The sequence below is a fragment of the Thunnus maccoyii genome, chromosome 4 (genome assembly GCF_910596095.1).
Source record: "Thunnus maccoyii chromosome 4, fThuMac1.1, whole genome shotgun sequence".
Classification (NCBI taxonomy): Eukaryota; Metazoa; Chordata; class Actinopteri; order Scombriformes; family Scombridae; genus Thunnus; species Thunnus maccoyii.
Genome location: NC_056536.1, coordinates 1,237,346 through 1,250,784, shown reverse-complemented (window position 1 = coordinate 1,250,784; position 13,439 = coordinate 1,237,346). Strand labels below are relative to the sequence as shown.

Below are 13,439 nucleotides of genomic sequence, written 5' to 3'. Positions count from 1 at the left end.
GCAGTTTCTGTGATTAAATACTTTGTTCAGGTTCTGTTTGGTGTTTAGATGTGAAACATTAACAACAAGTTGAGGAAGATTCATTTCTTAACACATGATGTCATCACCCTTTAGTGTTTGAACAGTTTCTCATACTATCATGCACAGCGCTTCGTTTACATTTACTCCATATCAAACTATCTTAAAAACAAAAACACAAACCAGTATCATGGTTTCATGACACATAAGCAAACTGTCTCTGTCTGGTGGATTCCTTCTGTTATAAAGTTGAATTTCTATGGATTTTAAACATTTAAGGACAGAATTTCAATTATGCAAATAAAAAAAATGACATCACTATTTTAGCTAAATTTTTATCCATTTTTGAACCAAATGGAAAAACCTCTGGATGCTTGATGTTGTTTATTTATCTGGAATAAAAGTGTTGAACAGATGTTCCTACGGTGCTCAAACATCTCTGCATCTTTCTGCCTGTTTGAATTTATGATGTCAGATCACTGCAGACATTGAGATATTTAGTACGGAAGCAAATTCCTGCCAGGAAAAAATAAATAAAAAGAGGAATGAGAAGAACAAAAATACTAATTGTAATAAGTCATCATTTTTAATTTGGTGCCGATTGTTGCTTAATTATTGGAATTTTGACTCAGGATATCATCATTTATACTTAGTGTTTTATCATTTTAATTATAAAGTGATTTTTATATTTAGATCATAATTCTCAGCATCTCAAGTCTATATTTTTATTTTGTAGCTCTCCCTGGCAGGAACGGGCTTCCAGAAACAATCAATGAGAAATTAAAATAGGAATCATGTAGAAATATTCCTTCTGAGTGTGTCGTATCTTAAATGGTTTTTCACTGCAGTGAACAGCATGAATGCAAACAACTTAAAACCCATCACAGTCCTGCACATGAATAACGTCTGATGCTTTTAAATCAGCCTCTAAAGTAGGATGACAGGATGTTTGGAGCACAACAGGAAATATAAATCAAAGCTACTGATTGAAATGAGTGAGGCACTTTTCTGCCATAAGGCTGCACATAGACATATATATTGTTATATATATTTGCTATGTCATGCAGCGTCATGCTGAAGAACTCAGATACTAACTTCTCATCAACAGCCACACAGACAAAGTACAGATGCCGTCATTAAATAAGCCTCATTTAGACTAATATTTCCATGGTTCTATTGAAATCATATTACAGAAAACAGAACACAGTCTTTGGGAAACAGCAATAACCAAAGTGCTGAAATGATACATGTCATATGAAATAACGAGTCATTGGAGTCCAGACAGTATATCAACAGATGTTTCAGTTTCAGTTTCAGTTACATGTTATTATATACTTCCTACAGGTATTAACAGTCCCCAGTTGTGATTGGCTGAGTCACATTCCTAATTAAAAAAACAACAACACACCTGTAACTGTCCAGGAATAATGTAGCTAATGTTAAATCTCCCTGTGAACATGTAACTGATACACAGTCATTGCACTGACCCAGAATCTCTGATGTTGAAGTTTGAATATTGCTTACAACAGCTGTCACATCTGTCTGCTTCAGCATGTCTATAGGCTCGCTCAGAGTGAACCGCGCCTCTCGCCTGGAGAACGGACGAGTTCAGGCGGGAGACACAAGGCTGCAGACAGTTTCCAGCAGTCCTCAAAGATACGCAAGAAGTCACTGAAATAGTTACATCCTGTTAGAGCTGATCCCCATTTAATAAAACGTTATCAGATCAATCTACTAAAGCTCAGCCACTCAATGTGTGATAGAGTACAACCTATTAAAATGACCTAAACAGCATTTATTCTGTAACCTCCAATATTAGCCTATTAAATTATTTTACATAGAAATTTAACCCCTGCAGTAAGCGGACCGCGTCTCATTCCCTAAATAAAGAAATTCAAATAAAATGAAATGATTCTTTTTATTTCTGTCATTAATCTTGTCTTCAGGAGAGGTTTTGGTCTTGTTTATTTACTTTAAATCAATGTATAGCTGAGTATATGCAGGTAAAGAGTCTTACCTATGTGTGAATGTCTTTGCGTACATATCAAATTTGTAGATATTATATAAAAATAGTATTTGGTAATGCGCAGACAAATAAAGTAAAACACAAATCAAACCTACTGGAAATGTAAGAAGAGAAGAAAAGTGTCGGGGCTTCACATCTGTACAGAGGAGACTCTTCACTTGTTACCAAAAGTTTGATGTTATTTCATTTCATAATGCTGACAAGAATTAAATAATTACATAGTGTTCATATTGTGTGTATCTGTAGTATTTGGTTACTGAGTGTTTTCTGTCTCATTGGCTGATAAAAGTTGTCATCAACACATCTGAACTCTTAACAGGATCAGACGACTGAAATACAAATGTTCACCATTAAACAAAATGAAGATAAAACGTCACGTGACTGATCCAACACCAATCAGCTCTTTGATCAGGTGACAGCCAGGTGTTTCCCATCATGCCCTGAGGTCTTGCAGTCCACAGAGAGCCAAATCTTCTCTTTATACATCCATGATGAAGAGCAGCTGTGGTGTCTGGCTGTAAAAACTGCTGCTGCCTTGATCTTGTGAGGTTATCGTTGCCCACGTGTGCGTGACGTCGGAGCAGGTCGGGATCAAATCGGACACAAATCTAACCCGCATGCATTGCGCAATGATCAATTCTGTGCAGGCTTGGCTCATCTTGAACGAGCCTATTGTCATGCCTTGACAACTGCAGACTATGACTGGAAAAATGGAAATCACATAACCGCCTTTTTACAGAAGCAGTAAGACACTTAAAATTAAACCTGCTGAAAGTTTAACAGACAGCAGAAATGGCAAAAACATCTCATGGCAACAAGACGACAGGATTAAAAAAAAAAAAAAAAAAGACACATGAATTAATTTTGCCTCATCCACAGCATAAAACATACATGGTATGAACGGGAATCTATGTGGTGGAATGTATGGGCCACATGTTGGGTCTGGACTACATTTACCATCATGCAATTCAACGGGATCTCTTTGTTGGACCCTCCCAGCCTGCTAAATGTTGTAGTAAAGGCTTTCTGTTATAAATTAGTTGTCTCCAAGCTGATGACATCACTATGACATCATCGGAGTTATTGTCTCAAGTGACAGAAAGCGAGGTGGATTTAGTACCGACTGTGCAGACATTTACCCTACAGATGTTGATTGTTGATTTTCCCTTTAAAGGATGTGTCTGGTGACTTTCTATATTTTTCTTATTGTCAACAAATCTCAAGTTTGGATCCAAACCAACAATGAACTGATCTACTAACAAATATTGTGTGTATCCAAAATCTGATATTTTGTTCCTCTGTGATCAGAGCAGCATCATGTTTTCAGTGTCAGGAGATTAATTCCATGTAAGGTGCAGTGATGTAGTTTATTGGTGTGTTTTTAGTAGTTTTTGGACAACAATGGAGCTCAGAGGAATAAGATATATCAGGCTTTGGATACACACACAAGACTTGTTAGTAGATCATTTTATTGTTGGTTTGGATCTAAATATGAGATTTGATGACAATAAGAGAAATATAAAACATCAACGACCTTATCCTGTAGGTTTAATGGTGACAGGCTGGGTACAGTTTGTGTGCTGGATTTGTGTGTTTGTCAGTTGATTTTGACTCATTTACTTCTTGGTTAACATGTCTTGTTTCTGTTAAAGTCCTTTGAGTCCTACTTGTTGAGCAAGATCAGTTTAAACCTTGACTTTTTACAAATCAAGAGTCTGGAGTTTCCCTTTATGCTTCTAACTGATGCAGCTGTAGTGCTTTAGTTAAGACACTTCTGTGGCTCACTGGACAAAACTTAAACTTGTAAACAGAGTTAATGAGGAGGGCAACACAGGCTTAATGCACTAAGTGGCTAAATTTTTGTTGGTTCCAGCAAAAACACCTGCAGCACAGGGTTTAGCATTTCATGCATCAGCAGTTCTTTCATCTCTTCGAGTACAGACAAAAGTACAGACAACAAAAAGGCATAACTTTAAAAGGTTGAAGAAAAAAATTAAATATGAAGTTGACTACTGGCATAAAGAATTTATGTATTCAAGCATACACAGAATGAGAAGATTAACAGCCGATTCAATGCAGGAGGCTGTCTAAAAAACATCCACGCCTCCGATGGGCCACAAACCGTCTACTGACAAGTTCACTGAGGAGGGGAAGCCAGTAATACAAGATGGAATCAGGATGTGGGAGAAAGGGGAACTTGAGCTGTTGGGGAGGAAATGGTGGTAGCGAGGTTATAGGTTGAGTTTGGAGATGATGTCTGAGGCAATGCTAAAGGGCTGTATATGGGTCGGGCAGAGATGGTTGAAGAAGGGGAGTGTAGGACAACTGAAGCTGTTGTTGGGGAGTCTGAGCTGACCTCGTCCCCTTCTTCTGAGTCCCATACTTCACTTTGCAAGTAGTCTGCAAATAAGGCCTTGGCTCGTTGTAGCACCCTGCTCAGGTTGTGGCGCCGCACAAGGCGATCAAAGTGCATCGCTAACTCATTGTAATCCAGGCTGTTCTTGATGATGTGGTCTCGGTGCTCCAGCAGGATGGACAGGCACAGGAACAGCATAAAGGGATTGCCTTTGCCGAACTCTTGAGGAGGTGGCAGGGAGCACGGTTTGATGCTGGTGGTCTCAGCTTTTGTAGAACTGGGCGTGTTAGCTGTGGTGATGGGGGATTTGTTGCCAGGTGAAGAGAGATTGTTGGAGGACGACCTGCTGCCTGGCAACGAGGGGCCTCTTCCAAAAGACAGAATGGGCGAGGAGAGTAGGGATCGGTTCTGAGTGGGGGAGGGAGATGCAACAGATGTTTTTACAGTGGGGGTCATGGGCGAGTTGATCCCGGTACTGCTGAGCACTTGGGCAGAGGAGGACAGTACTTCTGGGACAGTTCTCGGTAAGGCCTCTCTTCCATTGGTTGTGGATGAGGATGTGGATTTTGGAGGAGAGTCTGGAGAAGCACCTGGCCAGCTGGAAGGTGAAGCTGAAGATGTAGAGGAGCCAGTTTTCCACACTGGAAGGCCATTGGGGAGGAGGGAAGGTGATGACATTGGAGAGAAACCATTTTCACAGTTTTTTATGAGAGGTGTTCTCTCTCCTGGGTCCTCCTCGCTGTCCACTGTGGACTGGCGCCTTGGGATGCTTGATACTGACTTGGAAGTCACCAAACCCCGTGGCTGCTCCATGTCAAAGCTGTCTTCATTTCGGGCAGTATAGTATTTAAACTCTCCAAAACTAGTTTGCCTCTCAAAAGGAGGAGCCTGCAAATCTGCTTTTTCCACGGTCGTTTGAGGAATGTCACTATCAGCAACCTCGCTTTCCTTTCCAGCGCCGACGTTCTGCCCGTCTTTTTCTTCTGTGACAGCGTTCCTGCTTATATCTGGTTCTTCTCTCGAAGGTCTCAGCATATGTCGTCTCCGCTGCTTCTCTTTTTGTTCCTGATCATCTCCAAGGCAGTTCTCAGCTGTCTTGTCCTTGTCTGTGCGTTGTACCATTGTTTCATCTGACTCTAGTGGTGGTCCCAGAAGTTCCACTTCGGTTTCAGGAGGATCTGGAGGCAGAGAGCTCCAAGTGACCTCCAGCATCCTCAGAGCGTCATCAAACGCAAACTCTCGCTTGAGCTCCAGAAGCAGCCAGCGGTAACAGAAGAAGAGGTCGTCAGCTCCTCGGGAGACCAGATAGGAGTAGAATTCAGGATCTGAGTACTGCAGAAGCAGCTTTAGATGCTGGAACTTAATAGACATGAGCTGCCCGTCTGGCCGGAAGTTTCCCTCCAAACGTTTCATGATGCCACAAAAGCAAATGAAGGCATGCGCCTCATTGTCCATTACTGCAAGTATAGGGGAGGCGATGTCACTCATGCCTTGACAGTACGATATCTGAAAAACAACGCACAAAGTTACAAAGTGCAAAGAAAAGCAGAATTCTAAATCATGTAAATATATTCATGGCTTCTGAATAAAAAATTAAATGGCAGCTGGCAGACAACTGAGAGAGACACTAACACATAAACATAAAATACATTATACTGTATTATATAATAGATGAGTCTTTTTAGTTCAAAGATGGAAGAGGGGCCGAATTTATCACCTGTGCACACACACATTTCTTCCACACAGATTCAATCATTTCTTCTTGTGCTTCAGAGTGCTGGTACATTTAGAAACAGTCCCGACCACACAGACCAAATAACCTCCAGTGGTGCACATGTATGATGTCAGGTAACCAAATCCTAAGTTATAGATATGCAAACCATTACATTTTGATACCATTAATTCTAACTGATTTAACTTAAGCAATTTAAAACAAAAAATGTTGAAAGCTAAACTTAATTATATTCATTAAGGGATTTAAAAGGGTTTAGATTTGGTAAGTGAATTTGAATTTGTTGAAATGTTATTGACCCTCAACCCAGGAACAAGCCGACTGTTAGAAGAGCTCCAACCACCTGTGGATGTGTGATGGCGAAGGTGGTGAGCAGATCTGTGAGGGCAGTCAAATGTGGACTGTCCTCTGAGCCAGCGTAGTACGGGTGGGCCCGGTCCGTCCTCAGGACGTCTTTGAGAACATTCCCACGGATAAACTCAAGGTCCTCGTGGCTGGCCCGGGCTGTCCACTCTCTCTTCAGCTGGTCGTACTCCCTCGTCTTCCGCTTCATGTAGTCCATTCGTTCCTGTCCACTCAGTCCATCAGGGTAGACATTGAGGAGATACCGCCAAACAACCTGAAACAACAGCAGACAATGCTTAAGTTAATCATCATTAATAAAGATTAATTAATTCATAAACTACAGATGATATAATTCAATATATTCATGCATGATTTAGCATTTTATATAAGTTACAGTCCATACAGTGAGTATTTGGACAGTGACACATTTTGTTAAGTTTTTTTCTTCAGCTGGGGTGGAGGGGTTCAATTTTCTTGGTAACCACTCTGAATAATCACAAATTGTATCATTGTTTAATGTCTCAATGTCTAAATCTGCCATAAGTAGAGGTGGTTTCTGCTTGCAACATATTTTGGTTTCTAGGACTCAATAAGAACCAATTCACAAGCAAATCATAATCAAAAAAATGTAGCAGACTCCCAACCCTATTTATTTGTTAGAGTCTGCAGAACGTGAGATTGGTTTGTGATGCTATAAAAGTACAGGTGCTGCACCTTGCGCAGTGAAGGCTCCACGCCACCATGGTAGATCCGCAGTCTCAGCTCCTCAGGTCGTGTCAGCTGGCCCTGTCCGTTGAGGTAACTATGAAACTCGGCATCGCTCAGGGGGGGCTTAAAAGGCTTGATCTCCTCCCCGTAAGACCAACTGAAGGCCTGCTGAACTCTGGACAGGGTCCGGCCCACCTGAACACAAGTAAAACAGGTACATGAGCAAAGACCCTGACTTGTAGAGAGGAGAAGGTAGAAGAGACTGTGAGGAAGTTTAAGAAGGTAGAGACACCTGGGTGAGTAATGACTGGGTGAAGGGAAGAGCTGCAGATGCCAAAGACCTGGTCCTCTCTGCAAGAAGCTGCTCAGAGCCAATCACATCTTTGGGGCTGATGATGTCCCAGTCCTCCATTACAGGACCTGCAGTTGAACAAACAGTAATAGTAACAATCAACTACCAACAACCTTTATTTTATACTCTGTACTCAATACATGAAGGTTTTTGTTGGCATTCTTTCCAAATATCCGTCAGAACACACAGAGATGATCCTGAGATACAGTTAAAGTAGGGACATGACCATGATGACCCCTCTGTCCCCGGTTTTAAAACCCTGCATAGAGCTTCTCTCCATTCAAGTCCAATCATTTGGTTATTATTAGTAACAGAGCATAGAGTGCCTCTATAGCAGATGATTTATTGCTTTGGAAAACAAACAAACCCATTTCCTCTGATGTCTTCACATCAGGTTACCACAATATGTCCCAATTTTCCTGTTAAACCGCTGTGTTAATCATGTGTTCCTGCTGTAAATGTGAACCATTTGACTTCACTCATATTTTTAGTTGCTTTATGGTACACTGGTGTACTTACTGTCTTCTGACGGTTTTATGTCCATCTTCAGCTGTAGATATGGTTTGGCTGCACTGACAAAGGCGACATCTAAATCCCAGTCAGACACCAGAGACAAATATATTTCAGCACCACTCCGGTCTCGAGACAGGTAACTGATCCCAAAGTTCCGCCTCCTAGTTTGAGAAAACAAATGAACACAAAACATTGAGACACACACATTTCAACTCTCATTAGAACCAACTTTGACAGTGTTTGGGTCTATAGAAGAGATGATGACTCTTACCCGTTCAAATCAAAGGCTCTGATAAGTATGTGCTGCAGGACCTCCAGTGATGTTATCTGAGGATCAACAGCAAAGGAGCGAAACTCCACAGGAAGCGCCCCATCACATTTCTGAAATACATTACATCATAATGAAATATCATCACTCACAAGTATATAAACATCATGGAGGGAGACAGTGATAACAACAGAGTCTCAGTTCTATACTGAGATATAATTCCACAAAGCTGTTTACTTTATTACTAACACTACTATATTTTTGCACACAAAGGTCGACTCTGAGATGAACATAGGGTTGGTTTTAAATATCTAGAAAACAAAATGAAAAACATGTAGGTAAAATGATCTGATAAATCCTGTGGATGATGCACTTTAGAGTCAAATGCTGCCATGACGTACACATGCATCACACGCATGAATGTATAATAAGAGCTGGATACGGCGCCGCCGCTCAGCCTTGCAGGCAATTTTTCTCAGTGGCCACTCTCAGTATAAAAGCATTTTCCCCTTAGACCACCACTACAAAACTGACAGGACATCTCGAACTGCAAGCAACGTCAATTATGACTCTATTATGAATATCTGAGAAAAGCGATTTAAAAATCTGTGACATCATCACAATGTACTCTTTCATATAACTGCTCAAAAACCTGACCACACACACACACACCTACTCTCTCTAGTATTTATGATTATTTATTTGTTTTATCTCCAGCTCTGCCTTCTACTCCTGAACCATTTGAGGACCAAATGAAGTGCGAGCAGATGTTCGTAAACACAGACATTTTCTCTTATGTCATATAATATGAAATCTAAACCTCTTTAAAGATGCTTTGTCCTCAGATACAAAGACCATTATTTCTTTCCATAAAAATGTCATCTTTAATTAAACATATTTAAATAACATTTTCAAGAAAACTGTTTCAACCAAACTATCATATATAAACTTAGCACAAAAAGTAAGGAAATTTGTGTTTGGTAGATTATTTCTTTGTTGTAACAATGCTTCTTGGCAATAAATCTTTTACCGTTGGAAAGCCTGTTTATTTCCCTTTTAAATGGTGCCACATTTGTAAGGAACATGCATTTGTGGGATGAGCAGCAGAGCTGAGTATGTGGAATGCGCCCATGAAAAATTTGCCAAATCTTCTCTGCCAATTCCAAACAGCTTATTTTGCTGTTGCTATGGACTCTTGTTTTGAGCTACTGGTACCCCCAGGTGCTGCCAGGAGGCCTGCCATGACTGCCCTTCACAATCAGGCCCGTTTGCGCTGGTGTCAGCAACATGTGCACTGGAACTTGAACATGTGGAGGAACATTATGTTCAGCGATGAGTCCAGATTCTGCCTACAGCAGTTGGATCATAGGGTCAAAGTGTGGAGAAGACGCGGAGAACGCTATGCTGATTGCTGCACCAATAGAGTAACATCTTTTGGTGGAGGCAGTATATTGATGTGGGGCGGCATCTCCCTCACTGGAAAAAGGAGGCTTGTCATCATTGGAGGCAATCTCAATGCAGAGAGATATTGAGATAAGATTCTGCAACCAGTGGCAATCCCATATCTCCACAGTCTGGGACCGAACTCTATCCTCCAAGATGACAACACTCGCCCCGACAGAGCAGGGTTTATCAGAGACTACCTCCAGAATTTGGGAGTGGAGAGGATGGAACGGCCTGCCAGCAGTCCTGACCTCAACCCCATTAAACACTTGTGGGATCAGCTTGGGTGTGCTGTTTGTGCCAGAGTGACCAACACAACCATGTTGGCTGACTTGAGACAAATGCTGGTTGAAGAATGGGATGCCATCCCACAGCAGTGTGTGACCAGGCTGGTGACCAGCATGAGGAGGAGGTGCCAGGCTGTTGTGGCTGTGTATGGTTCTTCCACACGCTACTGAGGCTCCTGTTTGTTAAATGAATAAATTATTAAATTGCCAATATGTCTTGTTTCTTCAAACTTCAATCATCCAATCCACCAAACACCAAACAAGAGTCAATGGCAGAATAAGCTGTTTGTTATTGGCAGAGACGATTTGGCAAATTTTTCATGGGCGCAACCCACATACTCAGCTCTGCTGCTCATCCCACAAATGCATGTTCCTTACAAATGTGGCACCATTTAAAAGGGAAATAAACAGGTTTTCCAACGGTATAAGATTTATTGCCAAGACGCATTGATACAACAAAGAAATAATCTACCAAACACAAATTTCCTTACGTTTTGTGCTAAGCTTATATATATATACACCCATATATATACTGATGACCTGCTATCTCCCCACTGAAGATCCCTGTCCCCCCTTCAAAATACAGAAATGGGCCTATGGTGTTCAAGTTCAAGTTAACTGACTATAGCTAAGTGTAGGCTAATTATTTGCTATCTATGACAACAATTTGATAATAGCAGTGACATCATGTAAAATGCAGACCTCAGGCCTGATCCTTCAGAGCTTGTGTGGAAGACTTAGTTCTCACCAGCATTACGTTGTTTAGATGGACCAATATCTCCTCACATTCAGACCATTCAGGAGGCAGAGAGACAAAGACTGTCTTTCAGAAAACCAGTTAGGACACCTACGGGAGTTGACCCCCAGTCTGGCCCTCTGGCTGACCCTGAACCTGATTGAGCTACCTCTTAATCTAAATATGGCGATGCTGGGGACTGCAACAGAGCCTCACTCTTATTGCGTTAACTGTCTGGACCAAATCATCCCGACCTGTACATAAGAGAGGGACTTACTTGGACAAAGAGAATTACTGTTCCATTAGTGTTATGAAGCTCTACAAGGCTGCTGGACGCAGCAGTGGTCTCAGCACATGTATAACAGAGTTATTTAGTAAAAACATACAATGGTTTCTGTTCAGTCACACAGCCCTCAGACAGCACAACGACATCTACTGGAAGAATTAATGACCATTTTATTGTTGGGGTTTTGTTTGGTTTTTTTTAAGTCAGCAGATAATTTAATTTTGATTCTTTGTCATATTTGTAAATGTGTGGAAGTTATTTGAGGTTGAACTTTACCTCCATTTTGTCAAATGTACAGTACAGCATCAAAAGAATGTTTTGTTCTTTAAAAGAGGACCATAAACTGTCCTTTACTATCATTATAAAACTGAAAGATGTGTTACCAGAGTTATCTTTGTAGGTCATGTTATATCATATATTTTACAGTTTATAATTTTGTATTAAGAGGTTGAAAGTTTAGCACAAGGAATAAAAGTTACAGTTTGGTTGAAGGAGTTGTTTATTGATTAAAGATGATGTTTTACATGGAAAGAAGTGATGATCTTTTTATTTAAGAACACAACATCTTGAAAGAGGTTTAATATAGGTTGATTTCATATTATATGACATAAGAGTAATTGTCTGTGTTTGCAAACGTGCTCGCACTTCATTTGGTTCTCAAATGGTTAAAGAGTAGAAGGCAGAGCTGGAGATAAAACAAATAAATAGACATAAATACTGGAAAGAGTAGGCGTGTGTGTGTGTGTGTGTGTGCGTGCGTGCGTGTGTGTTCTCAGAGGGACTAACATTCAGGAGTCAGGACTGATCAGGTTTTTGAGCAGCTGAAAGAAGCAACAGTAAGGTGTAATGGAATCTGATACTTGATAATAAATTAAACTTAAATAAAGTGATATGATTATATTATTACATTATCGGCTCCAATTACTATAATCTTAATGGGTTTTTAACCCAGCTAATAATGTCATAAACAGTCAATAATATGCGCAAAAAGTTATGATGTTATTGGTTTAGAAATATTACAATATCGACTTTTATTACATGAAGAATGGAAAAATGATGACGTTATTGGTAGTTATTATATCATTGGCTGCTACAGGGCCTGTTCGAGACGGTCCGTAACTTCAGCTCGTCATATTCCCGGTGTGACGTCACCGTCAGCTCGCCTCAACACCGGACCGCGAGGTAAACATGTCACCTGCAGCACAGCTTTATCCTACAACACACAGCTGATCTGCTGGGGCTGGATGATCTCACTCTGAAGTTACTGAGGATGAACCTCATCGCATGTCTGAATGTCTGAATGTCCAACATCAGACCGTGCACTGTCTCGTGCGCACACGCACGCGCCTGCTGAGCAGGCAGGTGACGTCAGCTGTGAGGGTTCAGCATGATGCTGGTACATGGAGGCTGAGTATTGATGAGGACTTTTATCAGGCGTTGCTGATCGTTGCCTTCAGTCTAGTTCACCTGACAGGTCGACCGGTCGGTTAACACCTGCTGCTGTCACACTACGTCCACAAACAACAAACAATGGTGGTGTAAACAAAATGGATCATTGCGCAGGTAGATCTGGCTCTCTCAAACACACGGTTCACGGTTACCGACAGAGTCACGTGTGTTTTCTGTCTACGTGTAGCCGTGTGTGTGTGTATTTGTTTGCCAGACAGCTAGCAAACATTAAACAGACAGTTCACTAAACAGGACAGCAGGACTGCTAGCTAACGAGCTGACGTTGGCAGACTATTTCTTACTGAAATGATCGTCCTACCTTCACTTTGACTCGAACCACCCCCCTCTCCTCCTCGCCCGCCATCTTTAACTCTCCGTTTCGGGACTGGACGGTTCTTCTGGGTTTTGTTGTCCTTCTACACCGACATGGTGATCAATAACATCATACGGATAGCAGCACTAGCGAGTTCCTCTATTTTCTAGTCTTCCTCGGCTTTGACTTTACAAAAGGTTACAGCTGTGTTACCGCCATCTAGTGGTCATGACTTTATTACCAACCTCAGAGGACACACTGGTACAAACCACACACACTCACTGAGCACTTCATTAGAAACACCTGTGCAATCTAATCTAATCTAATCCAACAGCTCTGACATTAATCCTACTTTTACGAAGCTTAAACATCTTCAGTTTTTGTTGACTTCGTCAGAAAGGTGATAATTCTACTTTATGTTTATGATTGAGCTCATAGTGGGTGGTGGTACTGGAGTGCATTGTATTGTTCCTAGTATGTTGTCCAAGACATTAACATACATGACGAGGGGAAAATAATGGGGACGCTTTTCAATATAATGCACTCCAACCTCAATAATAAACATAAAGTCATGTTTCTGACAGTCTGTCCTCAAGAAATCAGAGAC

At 41.1% G+C, this 13,439-nt stretch overlaps 1 protein-coding gene across 1 annotated transcript; it reads right to left on the bottom strand.

Moving 5' to 3' along the window:
- Positions 1-3,880: 3,880 nt before the first annotated feature.
- tbc1d25 (TBC1 domain family, member 25) lies at positions 3,881-13,047 on the bottom strand. Its single transcript, XM_042409489.1, has 7 exons — positions 12,839-13,047; positions 8,322-8,431; positions 8,057-8,211; positions 7,478-7,605; positions 7,192-7,380; positions 6,476-6,751; positions 3,881-5,906 (listed from the first exon to the last, which is right to left on the bottom strand). Exons 1-7 carry the CDS (start codon positions 12,881-12,883, stop codon positions 4,218-4,220), a joined length of 2,592 nt encoding a protein of 863 aa, XP_042265423.1. The 5' UTR covers positions 12,884-13,047; the 3' UTR covers positions 3,881-4,217.
- Positions 13,048-13,439: the final 392 nt, after the last annotated feature.